Source organism: Argentina silus (assembly GCF_951799395.1).
Source record: "Argentina silus genome assembly, chromosome: 11".
Lineage (NCBI taxonomy): Eukaryota > Metazoa > Chordata > Actinopteri > Argentiniformes > Argentinidae > Argentina > Argentina silus.
In genome coordinates this window covers 2,274,180-2,295,823 of record NC_139665.1, presented here as the reverse complement: position 1 = coordinate 2,295,823, position 21,644 = coordinate 2,274,180, and the positions used below count along the sequence as shown (strand labels likewise).

Here is a 21,644-nt window from a genome sequence, read left to right as displayed (position 1 = left end):
AAGACGACAACTCCACCTTCCCTCTCATCGGAAAACCCCTCCCCTTCCCCCAATCCCACCCCAGCCAACGCAGCCTGCCTCTCCCTGCCCCTCTCCCTCCTGCAGCACCAAGGCTCAAATTTCCCAAAAGGGCCAGAAAGAAAAATGTTTATTCCTGTAATATCTCCAACCCAGCAGACAGCAGACTGTTCTCCTCTGCAGGGGCCGGAGTGGAGGGGTGGTGTGGTGCTGGAACGTGACGGAGGGATGGGGAAACACCGGCAGGAGGAGGAGACGTGACAAAGACAGACAGACTGGTACAGTAAAGTGGTCACTGAAGGGACTCCTCAAGTATGTTTATTCTGCAGGCATTCCCAGGGTGCACTGGGCTTTGGGCTGAGTGGTTCTAGAGAGCAATCCATGGCCTCTGTCTGGTCTCAGCCATTAAAGACATTAGAAAGTTCATGTAATGCTTAAAACATGTGTCCAGCTGTCAATACTGATATCTATCTTTTTGCTCTAAACATTAGGGTGGGTGATATTTAAACACACAGGCGTGCATGCACACACACACACACACACACACACACACACACACACACACACACACACACACACACACACACACACACACACACAATATGAAGTGCCCTAGACTTAGGCTCTGGCTGACAGATTCTACTCTCTCCAAAAGAGGAACAGACACAAGTGCTGTGTTTGCCTCAGTAACCAAGATAACAGAAGAGCAGCTTCTTCTGCTGTCTATTTGATTATCCAGTAACACTGAGACTGTGACTCCAAAAGACTCCAGGTCTGTATAAACAGACGAGCACGGGGGAAATGAGAAGAAGAGAAGGGAAGAGAAAAGGGGAGAGAAGGAGGACAGGTTTGACAATGAAAGGGTAGAGTATACAGTACAACTAAAAACCTATTATACAGCAAGGTAAGGCCTTGAAAGGAAAATCATTTTAGCAGCCACAAAAAACTCGACCGTAAAAGTCATCTTTTGTGTCACCTTCTATTCACGGCTGGTGAGCCTGATTCCGCTGCTCCCATGTCTGGAAAACAGGATGTCTCCCTCTCTCTCTCTCTCTCTCTCTCTCTGACATACACACACACATGCACACACTCACACACACACACACACACTCACTGTAGCAGGCTTCTGGGAAGGGGACCAGCAGCATGGAAGGTGATCCATGTCTGGATATGACACCTATCCCCACCAAAGCACTACATTATTTACCTTGACTTGATCTATTCTGACTGACAAATACCAAAGCAGCATGAACATTTTAATATGAATTCAAAATGAGTTTTCTTTATTGCTATTGTTGACACTAATTTTTTTATGTTAGAACAACATGACAGGGTTGCAATCCGGTAATCAGAGAGTACCATACGCATTTTCATAATGTTCACATTCATACTGTCTTTAACTGTAAATAAGAGAGTGTCGTAAGTGTTCTACTCATAGATGACACCACTGCATTTTGGGACACAGACTACAGAGTTGCAACATGGGCAGATGCAACGCATCCCTCAGGCCTGCCAGAGGAGGGCAGCTGTATAGAGCTGTAACCACAGGCCACCCAAGAGCTCTTCCACACTAAACTACACCACTGAGGCTGAACCAACAGTCACTGCTGCGTCACTGCACAGACATACGTAGCATGCTTACTGTGAACTGTTATCTGGGATTTAATTGTCCAATTCAAATTAGATTTGATTCCAAAAAAAAGGACTTTGTCACTGACTGACCAATAGGAATTCCAGGGGGAAATTAATGTCATTTTCATCACCCCTGCTAAGTGAATGTGCACCATTGCCCCCTCTGGTGCCATAGGGTCTGCTTATCTTAACCTTGTGCTCACAGTAGGGGGAGCCCTATCAAAGCCTCCAATCAAAATGAAGCTCTTTATGTGACATTAAATGGGTATATTGCACCCCCTACTGGCTCGGATAATGCCCTACACCTTTTTCTGTCTTGGAGAGCTCTGGATGTGCGAGCAACCCTCTTCGACATCATATGAGCTGTCGTGCCATAAGGAACCATATAGAAGGCCACCACTAGATGGCATCAAACTAATCATCCTGTCATCCTGTCACATTTAGAGAGGTAAACGTTTTTTTAAAGGTCGTTCCAGTCATGAATGTCATCTACTGCTTAACTCTCACCTGCATTGATAGTAACCAATAAAAGAGAGATAGATAGGCTCGCTGAGCTGCATCCTCACTGCCATATTGATGTGACAGCATCCAATCAAGTCTGGTTCCTGTCAATGCCACAAAAACCTTCAATTCAGTCATGATGACGTGATGTATTTACCTGGCAATTACATTGGTACAATTACAACATATGTACAGAACTGACATACTTTCTTTCTTTACAATCTGTACACACAGCAAGCACCCCCCCCCCCCCCCCCCACCAACAACAACACACACACACACACACTCACACACACACACACACACACACTTGAACACAATGCCATCACCCTTGCCTCTCAAGTATAAACCGTTCAAAGTATTACAAAAATGTCTATAGCTATTTTCTATTTATAGCTGTGGACATGTGTGCTGTTTCTACTCAGCGTTGCCTCTCCTAGCGCCTCTCCTAGCTCTGCCTCTCCTAGCTCCCCTCTCCTAGCTCTGCCTCTCCTAGCTCCCCTCTCCTAGCTCTGCCTCTCCTAGCTCTGCCTCTCCTAGCTCCCCTCTCCTAGCTCTGCCTCTCCTAGCTCTGCCTCTCCTAGCTCTGCCTCTCCTAGCTCTGCCTCTCCTAGCTCTGCCTCTCCTAGCTCTGCCTCTCCTAGCTCTGCCTCTCCTAGCTCCCCTCTCCTAGCTCTGCCTCTCCTAGTTCTGCCTCTCCTAGCTCCCCTCTCCTAGCTCTGCCTCTCCTAGCTCTGCCTCTCCTAGCTCCCCTCTCCTAGCTCTGCCTCTCCTAGCTCTGCCTCTCCTAGCCCTGCCTCTCCTAGCTCTGCCTCTCCTAGCTCCCCTCTCCTAGCTCCCCTCTCCTAGCTCTGCCTCTCCTAGCCCTGCCTCTCCTAGCTCTGCCTCTCCTAGCTCCCCTCTCCTAGCTCTGCCTCTCCTAGCTCCCCTCTCCTAGCTCTGCCTCTCCTAGCTCTGCCTCTCCTAGCTCCCCTCTCCTAGCTCTGCCTCTCCTAGCTCTGCCTCTCCTAGCCCTGCCTCTCCTAGCTCCCCTCTCCTAGCTCCCCTCTCCTAGCTCTGCCTCTCCTAGCTCTGCCTCTCCTAGCTCTGCCTCTCCTAGCCCTGCCTCTCCTAGCTCTGCCTCTCCTAGCTCTGCCTCTCCTAGCTCTGCCTCTCCTAGCTCCCCTCTCCTAGCTCTGCCTCTCCTAGCTCTGCCTCTCCTAGCTCTGCCTCTCCTAGCTCTGCCTCTCCTAGCTCGCCTTCCTAGCTGTGACAGATTTTAGGGTGAAAGGTCCTTTCAGTTGAGTCTATTTGGCCTGCATCAGGGGGCCCTGCATTGCTTATGTATACTGACATTACTAGGATTTTTAATTGGAGGCAGTCAGGTCAGCAAATACTTCAAATAGATAGCTAAACAAATATGTGCCGATTATTTTTAGAACCACAAATACATTCTCACTTTCCACACATTTCACAATTTGACAATAGAGTTGCATGGAAACCTTTCATGTGTTCTATGCTTGTAGTAGATCAAACAGGTCTGTGTTGTGTCACATACTGCAGTTGTTCAAAGTCAGGCTTTCTCATTGTCTCTGATTCATCATATGTCCAACCTGGATCCTACATGAGAGGTTATTTTAGACCATTCCTCAGCATTCTAAGACCAGGTCTATGCCCCCAGCAGATAAAGCAGTCCTCTCTGAGCCTGGTGTGTGACAGAGGAACACACTGATAAGGAAGTGGCTCTCTCATATATAGCCAAGGTTAAGTGGGTTCAGAGAGAGGGCTGAGAAAGGTCTTGTGTTCATTAGCTCAGTCTGTTGTGCATGTGTACAGCATTAGCTTCTGGCTTCCTCCTGACCCCGCAGTTAACAGTGTTTCCCCTTTCTATATTTTAGGATGGGCACAAGAGGGGCTTGTTAATCTAGACGTGCAATCCTGTCGAGAGATTCTGAAGCCTGTGATACCATGTGGCCATTCTGGGGATTACACCCTGCAGTGGCCGGTGCCAAAAGGTTTCCCCATTGAAACCAGTGTTAAACTTCTGAACCGGATAGATCAATAGCCTACTTCAATATGGGCGGCTGGTGAGCTTTGGATTCTTAGATTGGATAAATGTAAAAAATAATTGAGCTCCATTGTTACATAGTTAGTTGCCGGTGAGCAGAGCTTCGTTTGATGAAGTGCAGTAAAGAATGCTCTGGTGTGGAGGAGGGCTGAACCCACTGGCTGCCAGGGAAACGGGAGGTCAGGTCATCACTCCACAGGGAGACAGAGAGTGGAGCTGTGGAGGGAGGGTTTCTCACGTGGGCCGCATGCCTCCCCACACTGCTCTATCCTTTTTTTTTTTTACCCAAAACTCGATCCCAAACCATTTCAGGACAGAACATTACGGATGGAATCAAACTTTTCAAAAGTAGATACAGTTGAATGTGAATCTGTCAACATAAGGCAGAATTGACTCTACAGACTACGGATGGTTCAGTCTATTTTCATGTTTAGGAGAAATATCATCTTGAACTACCCTCATCACTGAACTGTGTGAACAGTTCAATAGGATCAAGGGTTCCTTCTTCTCATATTAGCTACTGTGTATCACAGACGCCCGTGCCTTTGTTTTTCTATGGAAAACAGGCCTGGGAAACCTGGGTCAAAAAAAAGAAGAAATAGCAGGAATTTAGCTGACTGTGAAGCCGCCGGGGAAGAGGATTGGGAATTGATGGTCGTCACCCTTTTTCATCAGGACCTCAGGCATCACTGGCCTGGAATTCCAAACAACGTCCAGAGCACCCTCCTTTGAGACTGAAACTGCCATGGGCCAATGTCTAATGTTGTAATAGAGTACAGAGAAAACTGAAAATGTTTGGTAACTTTAAACTACCCATGCACTGTTTTCGTGAATTCCTTCAGAAAGTAATGATTAAAATATGTAATTCCTGGATTTGGGAGCTGTAATCTTTTCCCAAAAACGTTTTCCTCTCACAGTTTCTCAGAACGGAAACTAGATGTCAAACGTGATGTTCTCGAGAAACACGCACAAATCATTTGTGCCTAATATGTCCACTACTAATATGTCCACTATAGTCATAACATGTCCACTAATCTTGCCTCCTTTAAACAGGTCCATGGATGCTTCCTGTACGTGGTAACACAAATCATGCACTGCCTTCAGTAAGTATTCACCTCCTCCTCCTTTTTACACATTTTGTTTCAGCCTGACTTTAAAATAGATTTAATAGATTTTTTTGTCACTGATCTACACAAAACACCCCATAATGTCAAAGTGAAAAAAAAATTTTTTCGGTAATGTTTACAAATTAATTTAAAATGAAAAGCTGAAATGTCTTGAGTCAATAAGTATTTGCCCCTTTTGCTATGATACTTAAATGTGCCACTCAATAAGTACAAGGATAATAGTTAATAAATATCTTTGTTTTTATAGGGCCTCTGATTTGCTTAGGAATTAATTACACACTGTGTGGATCAGGTTGTCATTAGAAACTGAGCAAATGAAGAGGGGTGAATACTTATTGACATTTCAACTTTTCATTTTTAAATAATTTGTAAACACAAATCTCAATTAAATGTATTTAAAAGTCTGTTTGCAGGGGGGTGAATACTTACTGGAAGCACTGTAAATGGGCATTACCTTTTTGGGGAAAATACAAATAAAGACTTACTGCTGTAATACTACGAGTCTTGAGACTTTTCATTCAAAATAACGTGTGCCAATCATATCACGAAGCACTTCTACAGCTGTTGCTGCTGCTGCTGCTGCTGCTGTTGTTGTTGTTGTTGTTGTTGCTATATAAATTATGAGATATATTTGAGAGAATATACAGTATGACTCCAAAGCAACAGTAGTGAACAGAATAAGATGGATTGTAAACTTCGCTGGGCAGACATCATGAGTACAAGTGTGTTGTGTAGTACCACCAATAGTATTCATGAGTCAGTCACATAAGTAATAGCAATGTCCTTAGTTGAACTCGGATGTCCCTCGTTGACAAACAGAGGGAGGACTTTGTAGCACCGATTTCCTACAGAAAAATGACTCGACTTCTTCTTCTGCTCTAGTTGTCCATGGCAGAAGGGCTGTGCATTCCTTGCTTGGGCCTATTGAATACTTGTTTTTGTTTGAATACAAACACAAGCACAGGGGACAGAGCAGGATATCTGAATGACTACCAGTGCAGACTCAGTGCCGTCTCTCTGAGCGCTGTTTCCTCAGGTTCATGTGGCTGCAGGCTTTGTGATCCACTATGTCACACAGGGTTGTTTCAACCCATAGCCCTCGTGATTTTCTCCATGTGAAGACTTTAGACTTTAGTGTGTATCATATTGCCACAGTTTACATTCAAAGAAATTAATACATAAATTGAACTTGTGAACATATCACCCAGTCCAAACACTACCATGAGGATTTGTAATAGCTTGAATCATATCCATGCTTTCCCCATGACAGACCACATTAATGTGCATCCTAAGGGTTTCTGTAAACACAGAACTGCACAAGGCTGCTTTCAGACTCGAGGAGAGACTTAATCTGCCACAGACACTGAGATTTGGCAGCGGAAATTAATGTTTACTTTACAGGCGGTTCTATTTCAAGCGGTTCTCTTTCCCTCATTGTTGAGAAAGCATGTACTGTAGACAAATTACAAACCAAAACCATAAAAAAAAATTTTTAAAAACCCTACACACGTGTCCACTGCTCCAGTGTTCTCTGAACCAAAAGAGAAACAGGGTCAAAAACCACCTCCTCCTAATGCCCATTTTCCATATGCACTCAGAAAGGAAGCTTTACATACAAACAAACATGACATGACCTACTGTTTGAAACTCTCATTTGCATACACCCATGTAAATACATACACCCATGTAAATACATACACCCACTGATGCAAAGGTTTCTACAGTACATTGGATAGAGCATGCAAAGTCACAGTCCATTAGACAGGAGAGTATTCATTCAGCCCAACACAGGCGACACACTCCTACATTCCTAAGACAAACTGACTACAAATCAAAATGAACTAAACATAAACAGTATTTATTACATAACAAAATTAATGTTTCATTATATAACCTTGTGGCATTAGTTTTGTTGTATCTGAATAAGCATATAACATATTCTGTGACAATAACAAATAAATGAGTTATTTCTCTTTTGGCATAAAGACCAGAGTATGATCATTTTTATTTATTTTATTTTTTCCAGCTGTAAAAATGCATCCTGTGAGGTGTGTGATATGACTTTTTTTTTACTGCACAACATTCCACTGTTCCTACTCACAGCTGCTGCAGAGCACCAGTTACTGTACATGTAGAGAAAACAATGTTGAGATGATGTAGAAACAACAGCCAGTAGCCCAAGGAGCGAGACGTCATAGTGAAAGTAGTAATCATGGTGTACATGTCATCAGATAACCAATAAACAGTCCTCTTCATAGAAAATCCAGTGGTTCCGATTAGATTTGTCTTAAGAGTCACTTCATCAGTCAGATAACATCGGAACTGATAAACCATCTGCATGGTACAATGTAAGAGAAATAAAACAATCTGACTTACGTTGTTGACAATGGCAACAAGGGCAACACAGCAAATTACATTCTGTGTGAAATTGTATTACGGATCTTGGAGCAGCGGATTCACAGACACAAGTCCGGAGTTTATTTCCCAGAGGGAAAACGTGAGAAAGAAAACACTGAGCAGGTATTTTTGATGTTAGTCAAGAGATGGACCATCTGCTTTCCCCAATAAGGCTGATTATCTGATTGAGGTCCAACTAGAAGGTTACTGTCAGGTGATCTGAAATAAGAGACTTTTTCTCGCCAAGATAGTTGCGCTTCAGCAGCATGGAACAAAGTGAGGGAAGATGACTTTGGCAGGTGGAACCAATCAAGACACTGCAACCCACACTTTGAAACATTCCGGGGATGTCTGACCATCTTCGACACATCCTTAAAAAGGGGGCTGAGGGGCTTTCTCAGTTACAGGAAAGTTAGTCTTCCCTGAAAGATGCCCAGATTTTGTGGAGTACTACTGCGCACTTCAATCAAATCGATTAAACACGGTTCTGAATATGCCAATCAGACACGTACAGTACATCTATTCAACACTCTTTGAACAAATGTGTTCAGCTATGCCCATAGTCTTTGAACAGGTGCAAGTGATTACTGAATGCTCTTTGAACACATGCTCTCTGATTAATTTGACTGGAGGTCTTCTCTGTCACTTGACAGTACTGTGTGTCTCACACTTGGTGTGCGAGCCAGACTAGAGCTGGTGTCGGCATGGGTAGCACTTTACATTCTGTTGCCCAGTAATAACTATGAGATAAGAAATTGATTAACATTATATCATGAACCACACAGTCAACACTTAAGTCAAAGTGTGATGTAAAGAATCCTGTATTATCTAAATCAGGCCCACTCTTTGGCCCGCCCTTTATTTTTTTGTAGTTGGACATTAGTAAGCCTATGGACCTTGACTGAAGAAGGACCAGCGTCATATATACGAATAAACTATTTACAGAATATGTTTAAATTATAATGAGTAATTATTTGTTTATCAAAGGTGCAACAAAATATACACAAAATAGAATATTTGCAACAAATATACAATATTTTTTGCAAAGGTGCAACAGAATGTAATTATTTGTTTACCAAAGGTGCAACAAAATATATTACAAGGTCAAAGTTCAATGTTCTTGTTGACTCATAAATGGCACCATACATGGTTCTATTTAGAACCATGTAAAGAACCCCCTTGGTTATTTCATCTATATAGGACTTTTAGGGGTGCCTTATAAGTACAGTATCAAATCGTAGATCCTTTTTTGGTTCCATATAGAACCATTAGTTCCAATAGTAATATAAATTCTTCTATACACTTTTGAAAATGTTAATGCACTTAATTACCTCCGACTTCCACACGACATATGCGTGAGAGCTGGACTGTTGCAGCTTTTTCTGGAGCCATCTCCGTGGAGAGAAGAGTGTGTTGGTGCTTCCAGATGGGGTGGCGTTGGGACTCTTCACCAGAAGTGGTGAATCACTGGCGGTATTCCGTTTCGCGCTCTTTACGTCGTAATCAAAGTGACAGTTTGACGACGGCGAGATGTCCAAAGGTGTGGACGGAGAGGAGTCGAAAGAGAGGGGTTCTTTCAACCTAAAGGTTGGTGAGCCTAGATCTGGACTGAACACAGCCAGGTGCTCAAATGAGGTGTTTGAGGACGCAAACGCACCTGCTTCCCTCGAGCCCAGCCCAGGTGACACCAACACCTCCCCAGGTGTTCCATCAGCATCAGGGTCACAGTTCCTTATAATGGCAGGATCCAGGCTCCGAGTTTGTCGCAACTTCCTTTTGGAGATGGTTTTGGATGCTGGAGGGGAGCACGAAAACACGCTATTCAATATTCCTTGAGCAGACATCTCCGTCTCCTCTCAGCACAAACGCAACAGCGCTTCTCAACCAGTTCCTCCGAAGTTCGGTTTTAGCGCCTAGCTATTAACCGGTGTAAACCAAACCATGACAGCAACCACCGACACACACTCAGTGATCCTTTCCACGTAGCGCCATGGACTACATGTTTTAGCTTTTTTGTTAAGGAATGCGGTGTTCACAGATAAAACGCCCCAGAGCAGTCCACCAAGTCCTCCACCAGTCTGCCGTGCTCCTCGCTGATCATTCCCAAACGGGAGTGAGCGCAGACTGTAGGCTGAGAAGTTGCGCAATTGATGACCATTTACTTGCAGGCACACCGTCTCTGTGGGTGTCCAATACACTGTCTGCGTCTGTTATATGTTACTTTACGAAATATTGGCCAATACTAATGCACTAAAAGATCGCCTTGACATGAGTTTATCAATATGACGCAAAAAGTTTCATTAGGTGAAGTGTAAGAACTTAAATTTGTTTAAAAAAAAAAGATAAGACTCAATTGGATTACATGAACGAGATTAAGCCTACAGATTAATGATGGGGGCCTACAATCCACCAGTGCAAATTAATCCTTGTCTATAATTCAGTCTGCATTACATTGTGGCACACTTACTCTATGTGGTATGGTTTACCTGGCCTTTTGTCAGATCTTCAAGTTTGTTCGATACATCACAAGTAACAATGTGTAGCCTGATGATGCAAATAGGGTACATTACATTAATTAATGTAAGAAGCAAGATTGAAAGAGCATGTATACTTTCTATGGAACCGTACACTAGGAAAGGGTGGGTGTACAGCTGTGTGTGTGTGTGTGTGTGTGTGTGTGTGTGTGTGTGTGTGTGTGTGTGTGTGTGTGTGTGTGTGTGTGTGTGTGTGTGTGTGCGTGTGTGAAAGTATGGGAAAAATTAGGCAGCATGGGAGGCTGGGGGAGGGGTAGTCTGATAAAGCAGCTTATGAGGCAGCACTGCATGACACTGATAAGAGCTCAGTCAGATTTGACCAGCCTAAAAACAGACAGGAGAGATAGAGAGAGAGAGAGAGAGAGAGACCAGAGAGAGAGAGAGAGAGAGAGAGAGAGAGAGAGAGAGAGAGAGAGAGACCAGAGAGAGAGAGAGAGAGAGAGAGAGAGACCAGAGAGAGAGAGAGAGAGAGAGACCAGAGAGAGAGAGAGAGAGAGAGAGAGAGAGACCAGAGAGAGGTGTACGAGGAAGAGGTAGAGGGAACAAAAGAGTATGACAAAAGAATGAAAGTTGAAGACGTGAAAAAGTACAGGAACAGTTGTGGATGGGGTGTGGCAATGAGAGAAACAGGAAGGTGAGGGAGTCAAATGGTTGTTATCTTTCGCTGTATTTCGTCCTTTATCCAAGTGTTCCCATTGAGAGTAAACATTTCACTCATACGGCAGCATATTCAAGTAAATACTGAATCAATATCAACAAACGACTGCTTTAGCAATATGGAATAAAGGACACATACTGACAAAAAAAAGTACAAGTGACCCTAGTTCTGTCTCGCTTTCTAACTATCAAACTATCAAACTAGCACTTATTCTGTCCCTAACCCTAGATAGATAGATAGATAGATAGATAGATAGATAGATAGATAGATAGATAGATAGATAGATAGATAGATAGATGTTGTAGAATGAGTTACAGAGAGAACATTGGAAGAAAGAGAATAATAAGTATGAGCAAGAACAACAGTTTGACTTGCTGAAGCAAGCCCACTTATAAGTATGAGCAAGAACAATAGTTGGACGTGCTGAAGCAAGCCCACTCACTACTAGAACATTGGAGGAATGGTAAAATCATCCTAACAGATGTAAGAATTATTTGTTCACTACTGCACAGTATCCCTGTACGGGCAAGTGACGATGGGATTAGAAGGAAAGTCTTGGTGACTTGCTACCCTGGACATCATGGTTGGATGGACTTGGGGGTTAGAGGGCCCCAAGCAGCACTGAAATCAGACACATGCCCAAATGAACATGCGCTATGGATGAGGATGACATCATCACACATGTATGTGCATGTGAGCCCTCCTATCCCTGTGCATGTTCAAGGATTCTGGATTGGGGAGGAAAAAGTAGAATGGTGTTCTGCCACCTTGATTAGGAGACAGAATATATTGAGTTAGGTCCATATAAAAATGTATCATAGAAAAGCAAGGACTTTGGGACAATACCATCGTCAACAAAATCCACATTTAGGCTTCCCCTGGAGCTGTGAGCATTCATGGATGGTCAGACATTGCATACATAGCTCCATCCTATGCATTTGAGAGTGGTTACACATTTCTCCAGCCCCACCCCTCAGCTGTTTATACAAAAAGGAAGACCACTCTGTTGTTGTTTGTATCCCAAATTGCCCCTTTAAATTAATTAATAATAGGTGTTAATATATCATCTGGAATGTTTCAGTTGGCCTCTGCCTACCGTTTTAAAACGCGGTTCATGTTATTTCTGTGGGTCTAGTCTCGCCCGGTCCTTTTTATGAATGTAACCTGATCAACAAGATCTCCAACCAGTCCCGACCTGCCTTTCTCAATGTTTGAACAGTGAGCGACCTCTGCTGGTGACATTCTACAAAACATGTCTATGGTGTCCATGAAGGACCACACTACAACTTCCCGATTGCGCTTTCATTTGCTAAGTTGTGTCCCACACTAGCGCCATCGCCGTGTTTGTTCAAAGACCCCCAGGATACAGTCGGGGCGAGGAAGGGGTTAAGGAGCGGGGGTCCAGATGCCTCCTCTCCTGCACGCCATGACGAACAAATGAACTCCCGAGGAATGAAATTTAAATTCCACAAAGGAGAAAAAGTCCTCTGCTTCGAACCTGATCAAACGAAGGCTAAAGTGCTATATGATGCAAAGGTAATGTAGTGCTTGCTTTCCGATTATATTTGCTGTCCCGAAGTCTAATCTGAAGACAATTAGCAACCGTCAATGTTGGTTATTAGTTTGTAGTGCATTATCGCATAATGTATAAGTTAGCTTTTAATATTGAAGGCCCAAGCGCGTAAGGTAGCTAAGCTAACTTTAGCTTGCGAGCGTAGTACCAGCAACGCACCGAGTAGTTTGTAAAGTTAGCTGGCTGCCTGAGTGAGTTAACTGAGATGAGGAGGGCAGTGGTTTCTGCATGTGATGCTCATCATTTAGCAAACCCTGCTATGCTATGTACATGTACATTGCTATTTAGCGTGCTACTACTAGCTAGCTATAGTGCTATTGTTTACATAACAGAAGGCAGCTGTCATTACTATTAGTAATAGTAATAACAGAAGGCAGCTATTAGTAATAGTAATAACAGAAGGCAGCTATTAGTAATAGTAATAACTAGTAGTAGCAATACGCGTCGCTGACGTCCAGGTGTCTGATACTACAGTGAGTGTAGCAGCGGGCAGCTCGGTCGACCAGCTGGGTTTATGGTGATGTTAGCTAGCGGATAGCATCTTCCACTGTGCAGTCCTATGCCAGGTAGCCGGAGACTACCAGGTAACGAACTGAACATTACCCGTCTGTAATACAGTTGACGCTGATGGTTCGTCGGGTGGTTGTCCCCTTTGACGGCCATCAAGCGTGCCAAATTTCTCTTGCGAAGTAAATTGAATAGTAAGTAAAGGGAGTTAGCGGGCAAATCCCGAGTTGGAGCTAACGTTAACTCGCTAACTCCTTTAGCTCGCTTCGTACTGTACCCCGAGAGTAGTTGAAAGGTGCGTTAATGATTTTTTGCGGTGCATATTTAGCTAGCTTGATGCCCGCCAAAGGACGAGTGAACCATCAGTCAGTAAACATTTACGGATTTGATCACAAACTGTCTTGGCGGGATATTTTTTTATTTTGCTACATGCCAACGTCTGCTCTCCGACTCCATCTGTCCAAGAAATCACAAAAGGGTCTATTCTGACTTTCTCGAGCTCGTCGCTTTTTACGCACTTTTACAATTGTTACAGTTTTGAAAAGGTGCGCGCGTCTCTCCAAACTAAGAAACAGGCGTTCCAGACGTCACGCGCTTGGAACACCACACCCTCTGCCTCCGAAGCCCCGCCCCTCTGGGGGCCAGGAGAAATCCTCTCTGAGGATGCTGACACAACCCTGATTTTGAAGGCAGTCCTTCTGGATAGTAAAATATAAAAACTCCTAAAAGCATTTTTTTTATCTATAATTTTTTTTAAATTCAGGAATACTCTCGTGGGGCAACTTTGGCCTGCGGGCCTAATTTTGGACCGGCCTGGCCAGGAGTATATGCAGTTTCCTCTAGGGCATATCTGGACTAGGAAACACCCTGATTAGGAAATGATGTGTTTCAGGTTGTTGATGTTGTAATTGGCAAAGATGAGCGTGGAAAGAGAGCCCCAGAGTACCTGATTCACTTCAATGGTTGGAACAGAAGGTAAGCAAGACCAACACACACATACCCTGAATCACACACCATTGCCAACAAGCCCTCATCCTGTATAGTACAAACACTACTGGTATGGATTATAGCAACCCTTTGTGGATAATTTAATATGACTTTATTATTGCGCCTATCCATTACTGTGAGATCAGATATCACTTGTTAGGAAATGGGAAGGATGGGAATATTGTTAGCAAATTACTTGACTAAACTGAGAGCTTGTCCCTTGAACAAGCAACAGCCTGGAAGCCTTAGGCCTGGTTGTCATGTGTCTTGCTTTGTGTTGAAGTTGGGACCGCTGGGCTGCAGAGGACCATGTGCTCAGGGACACTGAGGAAAATCGCAAATTACAACGTAGACTGGCTCGCAAAGCTGTGGCTCGCATGTAAGTTCAACCAGACACGTGAGCATGTTTATTCCCACATGGTGGAATGTGTTTCCTTGCTTCTGCACAATTTCAGAATGTACACATTGTATGAAGGCCTGAGCCTATGTGTTCGATCAGCCCACAGACTAGGCTGTTGGAACCTCTAGACTTGTAGCTACAGTAGGAGAGAGCTTAAATGGTTCTTGGTTGAGCGACAGTAGCACGACAGCAGGAGCCAATCAACTTGAGTTTTTTTTACACGTTTTATTTGAGGTATTTCACCTCTGCTAAACAACCAACAGCCTATGTGTTCGATCAGCCACAATTGCGACGGCAGTATGAACCGTGTGAACTTTCACCTACTGTCTAGCCATATCGGCTTATGGAAAAGACAGTAAAAGTAAGCCTTGTGCCTCTGGCTTTACTTTTGGAAATTGTGCCCAGACTGTGACCACCTGATTCCACAGGAGGAGAAAGGGATGGGGGAAGAGACGTCGTCGTCTACCTGGTGTTGAATCAGCTCTGAAGACTCTTCCTGAAGAGAAGGAAGAGAGTGATGATGCATGTGAGTGCAACTGTCTCATTACATTTAAATAACAGCAAGTGCGGAACAACATTTTTGGTTGGTTGTGACGGCAGCTTGCAAAGCTAATGTAGCCTATCATGAGAGAGTCACCTTCCTAGTAGTATTACTAGCCTATGTACTGTCAAATTTGGACTGTGTAGTGCTGGAGAGCTTGGGATTGAGTTGGTTAACCGGAGTTACCTTGGGTCATCATGGTTGTAAAAGTGCTGGAGGGTGAGATATTTTGGGCCATAAGGCTACCAAAGTGTTTTAAAGAAAAATATTACATTGTGTTCTATTTTTTAGGTTTGATTTCGTCTTCTGACAACAGTGACGAGGACGATTCTGAGGACCCTGAATCTTTAAAAAGTGAGGAGAGCGACTCCTCTGAGGATTTGGACGAAATGGTAATGTATTGGAGTTCGAGCATCACATAAAATTTTTAAAAAAAAACATATTTTGATAACATAGTTTATCTTTCTTAACTGCTAGAAAGGACTCAACTTCTCCAGTCCAGACATGTTTCTGTAGAATCAATTGTTCTCCTCGTTGTACTGTCATGAACTGTGCTATTTCGTTGATAAAATGCCTGGACCTGAACGTATGTCCGTCTCTCAGAAGGAAGAGCAGGAGGCCCATGCTAAGAGGGAAAGTGAGGACAAAGCCATCAACATCGACATCCCCGAGGTCCTGAAGAAGAGACTGGAGGACGACTGCTACTACATCAACAAGAGAAAGAAGGTGCGGCTGAACGGCTGCCGATTAAATAGAGAGTCAACGACTCCCACGATTGTGTTATTTGCCGGTTCTCATCACACCAAATACCCCTAGAAATGGATTTGCTTTGGTTGTGTTTGATTGTTGTCTGTACTTGACCACTTGATTGCCAATGAGCTCCTGTCGTTAACGACTCGTTCTCCCCCCTCAGCTGGTGAAGCTTCCGTGTCAGATGAACATAGTAAACATCTTGGAGTCGTACGTGAAGCACTTTGCCATCAATGCAGCCTTCTCAGCCAATGAGAGGTATCGGCATCACCAGAGCTCCACCCAGTCAAGCCTCAGTCCTCACTACGTCCCCCCTGAGAAAAAGTGAGTCCCCAAGGCCGACCAATGACGTGGCTAGGATAAGGTATTCTTTTACGTTCGTGTAATGGGATCTGTCTTTGATTCTGAGTTTAACTGTCACCACTTTGCTTCCCCTCAACAGTGAGGAGCTCTGCAAGGAAATGGTGGATGGACTGAGGATCACCTTTGATTTCACCCTTCCTATGATCCTGCTGTACCCCAATGAGCATGCTCAGTTTAAGAAAGTCAGCTCCTCAAAATTCTTCCTTCCCATTAAGGAAATTGCAGCGAGCTCCAGCAAGTAAGATAGAAATAGGTTTACATTTGCATGTAAGAGTCCTGTATTTTTTTTACATTGCACTAACTTTTACGTTACATTTCATTCCTTTTCACATTATTTGGTTCTACTTTCTATTACTTATTCCTTCTGCTTGCAAACTCTTCACTTTTTAAATCAGGCCCCTTGTTCAGTCTGTACATTGAATATAAAGTACACAGTAGGTTAAATTGTCAGAGCTAAATATTCGCTTTGTTTTTGTTTCTGTAATCTTTCACTTTAATTTCAAATCCTTGTTTCCCCTGTCCTAGGACCCTGCGGGAGCGGAGCCCCAGCCCCCCAGGCCACAACCCCTCCACCCCCCAGTCCACAGACAGTCAGCCTGCCCTGAGCGAAACCTCCACAACCACCACGCCCAAGCGTCGGCGCTGCACAGAGTCAGAGGCACCTCAGTCCCTGCGCCGCTCAACGCGCCACACCTCTGGGGGTGACCGGTTGGCTGAGGGGGGCAGCAGTGCCACAGCCTCCCCGCAGCCCAAACGCCGCCTCGCAGACACCCCCGCGCAGCTGCCAAAGTTCTTCCTCAACCTGGAGAAGAGTGAGTGTTGCTGTTCTGGTTTGGTTATTACCTTGTCTGTCCAACCGATGGCACTCTTTCCTGTTTTCATACAGTACTCAACCCTCTCTTCTAGGACCACGTCGGATATTTGAATTTCTGCACAGCTTCTCAATGCTGCACAGTAGGGCTGCAACAAACTATTATTTTGTTACCAATTAATCTGTAGATTATTTTATCGATTACTCGAGTAGTCTAAATGATTCATTTAAAAAAAAAAAATAATAATAATAATAATGTGCGCAATTTTACATTACATTACACACATACATAGGTTTGCACAGTGAACAAAGCATCATATCGTTTGGTTTCTGCTTAAAGTATTCCCACACTTTTGACTCTCTGGGTCAGAGTTTTTTGGGGGAACCCTCCATCTTAAAAACAAAATGACGCGTCGGTCATCAAAATGACGCCATCGATTACATTGACTAATCGTTGCAGCCCTACTGCACACAATCAATGTCCAATCAACGTTTCACAAGTAAATCAATGCAAATGTTTCCACTTTGTTTACCCTGTGGGTCTTTACCCCCCCCCCAGAAACTCCTGTCCACAGTGGCTCGTCTTCGCCGTTGCCAATGACGCCCAGTAAGGAAGGCAGCGGAGTCTTCTCTGGCCTGGAGAGCCGCAGGAACAACGAGCTCAATGAGGTGAAACATGTTCACAACCAACTTATCAGCTCATTCAGTCCTGTCATTGGCTGACTCTGTCCAATGGTGATTGTGCAGGTCCTGAGCTGGAAGCTGACTCCTGATAACTACCCCCAGAGTGACCAGCCTCCCCCACCCTCCTACCTCTACGGATCCCAGCACCTCCTCCGCCTCTTCGGTGGGTGTTGTAGGGAGACACTTTGGCGTTCCCTTTATTTGTCTGTGATTAGTGAAGATCAGCCCTCCGTTGTGTGCGTGTGTGAGTGTGCGTGTGCGTGTGTGCGTCAGCCAGCCTTAAAGCAATGTCTCCCTCTCCCCCATACAGTGAAGCTACCAGAGATCCTGGGGAAGATGCACATCCCAGAGAAGAACCTCCAAGCTCTGGTGAAGCACCTGGAGCTGTTCCTCAGGTACCTAGAGCATACAATTCAATTTCGAATCAGAATGAATACCGTGTCCCTACTGATATAACTTCTCCATTAGATAATAATCCCCCCACCTACATATAATCTAAAATGTGTCCTTCTGCTGCCATAGGCTGTCCCCCAACTGTTATTACAACATCTGCTAAAGTTGCTATAATTTGCCTCCTGTTTGCTAAAAGCCTCTAAGAGGTGGAGGTCTAACTGTGGAAGCTCCTGTCTTGTTTAAGGATTAGGGAGGCCTGCTGCAGACACTGGGGCAGGTTGTTAACTCCAATCAGTCAGTGGCATGTAATTGTCTAATCGAGTAGAGAGTGACACGCCTCAATTAAGACGGTGAAGACTTCATTATAGACTCTTTCAGCACGTTGGACGGACTTAGCCTGCCGTGCTGCTGAGTGTGAGGGGAGGAGTTCTCCCGACGGGACGTCTCGGATCGCTGGGCCACACGAGGCTCTCTCTCTCTCACACAGGGCCGTGACCATGAGAGACAGGCCGTTAGCTGAGGTGTCATGCCTGCGCGCTCGTCACCAGGCGTATTACGTGCGGCTCACTGAATAAGTGTTTACTTGCTTGTAAGCTGCCTCACCCTGCCGTGATTATTTAAACTGTAATATCATCTAACTGTCTGCTTCAGAGCAGGGTGGAGTGTCTGTCAGAGACAATGACGGGCGAGTCTCTTGTTGTGAGGATGAGGAGATCAGCTAATGGATTGAGGTGTTATATGTCCCGAGGGTTGATTTGGAGAGAGAGAGAGAGAGGGAAGGAGAGAGAGAGAGCACATTAAAGGGAGGGAGATGAGTGGGCGTTACACAAGCCTCTGACTCTAATCTTTAAATCCTGCCCAGCGATCTTCAGCCGGCCCCAAACCGAGGGGATTTATTTATTCTCCTCTCTAATCAAACACATGCAGTTCCTCCTCCGGCCACCTAGGGCTGCTGTTGAGCAGAGGGGATCTGTGGATGTGTCTGGTGCATCTCAATAGTCTAAACAAGCTGCCTCATCACCGCCTCCCACCTACGCTGATGTGAAAATAAAGGACGGGCCTCGGTGAAAGAGACACCACAACAGTGTTCACCTTCACCTGTCCAGTTCTGTCAGACCGGTGATACAGACAGACACGAGTAGGAGCAGGGATGTTCAGTTTGTGTGTGGAGTATCTGCATAACTGGGCATGATAGGTTATCAAATGAAACTTTTAGTTTGTATAGCACAGTTCACACACTGATGCAATGCACCTCACAGGAAAATAAAGGAATGGAGAGAGAAAATTAAAGAAGACAACAAGCCGAAATATAAAGAGGATAAAAAAGTATAACTGACAGTTGACATCTGTCATGACACAGTTGTGAGGAGATAAGGATGGTGTGTGTGTGTGTGTGTGTGTGTGTGTGTGTGTGGGACTACCTTAGTATGTCTATGAACACGCCATCCTTATTTCCGGTATGCAGAACCGCTCCGTGTCTTACATAATATCTGCAGAATTCATATTTCTTGGTGGCCATATCTCCAGCCGTAGTGCGGTTCATGTGGTGATGAAGATCATTTGTTGCTGGTCTTAATTTCTCCTCTGATGAGGATAATTTGTTTGCAGTCAGATTAGGAAGCCGGTAGAGTTAAGATGAGATGGCAAGATTTAGGGGATTTAGCCGAGCAGCGGATACTAAGAACATTTCAGATTATTTTCCTGATTAGACGGGAGATTTTCCTCTCCAACTCTGTTGAATTGGGTTATTTAAAGTCGCTGGACTTGAGGGGGGTAAGGGGCGTTTCCTCTGGGAGCTGCCCTGACAAACACCAGGACTGTGAGCGCTGAGGAACTAGTCTGAGACATCCAAGAACCGGTGGTGTCATCTGTCAAATGACATCATAGTGTGCATGTATTTGCTTCTGGTGGTATACAACTATTTCTTGACAGCGGTCTCAAATGTCTGCTGTGTTGCAAGTTCACCTCTTGTCATTGTAGCAAACTAGATCCACTTGTGGGGTTTTAACGTTCCTCTACAACTTGAGTTTCCTTGACCCCTCTCTCTCTTTGCTCCCCAGGTTTTTGGCGGAGTTCTACGAGGACTTTTTCCCAGAGTCTGCGTACGCGTCCGCCTCAGAGGCCCACTACAACATGAAGAACCCGCGGCCCGTTTACTGAAAGGAGCTGTCATTGGCCTACCTACGGCTACTCAACCCTGCACTGTGCTCTGCCCTATGGCTACCCAACCCTGCACTGTGCTCCTGCCCTACGCGAGCCAGCCCTGAACTGCACTGGTGGATGTACCAAGCTGCTTGGTGAGGCGTTGCCTCCTCTGACTCTGCGTCATTGTTTCTCTTCAATTTGGTCTGCTTTCTCTGGCCTATCAGAAGGCAGAAGAAGGACAGTATGGTCTCGGTCTATGATAGGTCAACACATCTGCCCCCTCCCAACCTGGCTGCCTGCCCCGGGATGTGATGACCTAAAACACGGACGTCCTCTTCTCATCCTGTGGTGCTCCCCACTTCTGGAGTCTTTCTCCATGACTCTGACTTCGTCTTGCTCTCTCCCTCTCTGCTCAGTTTCTTCTTCTCCAGCAGCATTTCCTGCTTTCCTCCCTCCCTCCCGTTCCATCTGCTTCGCCAAGCAAACAGAGGGAAGAAGAAGAAACTATTTGACATACAGCACATGTTTGTGTGACTGTTCAAGATTGTTGCCTCTCCTTGGCTCATTCTAGCTAACCGTGCTTACGGTTCTAATCTACATTTCAGTCTGTTATTGCTGGTGAAGTTTTAAATGCTTGTAGAATGGCCGTTACATTTGTAGTGTGTCTATTTCTTGCTATGTCTCTGTCCTCGCTTAAGGGCTGTGAAGTTTGGGCCACTATGTATCTATGTTGATGATCTTCATGGCATCTCTCAATTTGTGAAATGGGGAAAAAGTGAAGTATAATTTGCGTTGAGTGGAATAGGATTATTGGAAAAAAGAAAAAAAAAAGAATTCCTTATTCTGTTGTTGTTTTAGTTTTTGAAACACTCATACATGCATTTGTAACAAACATCTGAATCCTAATCTAAAGGTAAAGTTTGAAAGTATACTTTCTGTGAAGTTATTCTTCAGTCATGTCAAAAAGACATAGTCTACAAAAGCATGTGTTATAACATGTCAGATTTAAAGTTCGACATTGATCATATTGTGAATAGGCAGCTTTAAAATCTACAGTTCCATTCAATGTGCTGTTGGCAAAATAAATGTACGAGCTTTAGTGATAAAAACTGTTGCATGTTGTTGTTTTGTTGATTCTTAATGAATGTCCGATTTTCTTTTCTCTTCTTTCCTCTCCTTCAAGTCCCTTTTCCAAAAAAAAGTTGTTTTGCATTCAAAGGGAGTTTTGATGAGCAAGAGTACAGCACCACAGCAGGGAACATGGAGAGATCCTTGTCTGGTTTTTAATTGCAAATTAGAACTAACCCATTTGGGATGCTCCTGCTCCTGGACTCAATCTAGATGTTTCAGGTCGGAGAGGGAAGGTGTGCTAATGACCTCTCTCCCTTTATCTGTCTCAAATATAGCAAGAATTTGAGCAAGAAGAGGTGTTGATAGTGGTTTTAAAGGGTGCTATAGTATTGATGAAGACATTTCTTAAACCAAGGAACAGTGTTTTCTACCTTTAGCATGAGCTCATCATGTTTACTGTCATGTCATGTATGAAATGTATTTTTCCTCACAACTCTGTGCTATC

The 21,644-nt window shown here is 44.4% G+C and overlaps 2 protein-coding genes across 4 annotated transcripts in view; one reads left to right on the top strand and one right to left on the bottom strand.

Annotated features, from left to right (window-relative positions):
- Nucleotides 1–9,566, bottom strand: part of LOC310811659 (rho GTPase-activating protein 6-like) — a gene marked incomplete at its 5' end in the record, with an annotated part of 52,034 nt that extends 42,468 nt beyond the window's left edge. Inside the window, one exon of the mRNA XM_083679895.1 lies at nucleotides 9,054–9,566. Within this exon, the coding sequence (XP_083536021.1) occupies nucleotides 9,054–9,566 (513 nt within the window). The remainder of the gene's footprint in view (nucleotides 1–9,053) is intronic.
- A 2,667-nt stretch (nucleotides 9,567–12,233) lies between these two features.
- On the top strand, nucleotides 12,234–21,189 carry LOC310812015 (MSL complex subunit 3-like). 3 transcript variants are annotated; one of them, XM_083680404.1, is made up of 14 exons: nucleotides 12,234–12,450; nucleotides 13,887–13,969; nucleotides 14,265–14,360; nucleotides 14,810–14,907; nucleotides 15,214–15,314; nucleotides 15,526–15,648; nucleotides 15,836–15,996; nucleotides 16,115–16,273; nucleotides 16,561–16,847; nucleotides 17,406–17,515; nucleotides 17,594–17,693; nucleotides 17,841–17,925; nucleotides 19,984–20,114; nucleotides 20,148–21,189. In XM_083680404.1, the coding sequence occupies exons 1-13, from the start codon at nucleotides 12,352–12,354 to the stop codon at nucleotides 20,081–20,083; spliced, it is 1,602 nt and encodes a 533-aa protein (XP_083536530.1). In that variant the 5' UTR covers nucleotides 12,234–12,351; the 3' UTR covers nucleotides 20,084–20,114; nucleotides 20,148–21,189. The 3 variants fall into 3 exon arrangements, with proteins under 3 accessions (XP_083536530.1, XP_083536531.1, XP_083536529.1); XM_083680405.1 differs by having other exon boundaries at nucleotides 15,529–15,648; nucleotides 19,984–21,189; XM_083680403.1 differs by having other exon boundaries at nucleotides 19,984–21,189.
- Nucleotides 21,190–21,644: the final 455 nt, after the last annotated feature.

Coding starts and splice junctions, on each gene's coding strand:
- LOC310812015 (XM_083680404.1), top strand. CDS start 12,352: ATGAACTCCCGAGGAATGAAATTTAAATTCCACAAAGGAGAAAAAGTC. Junction 14,908..15,213: donor GGAAGAGAGTGATGATGCAT/GTGAGTGCAACT, acceptor TCTATTTTTTAG/GTTTGATTTCGTCTTCTGAC. Junction 15,315..15,525: donor CTGAGGATTTGGACGAAATG/GTAATGTATTGG, acceptor TCCGTCTCTCAG/AAGGAAGAGCAGGAGGCCCA.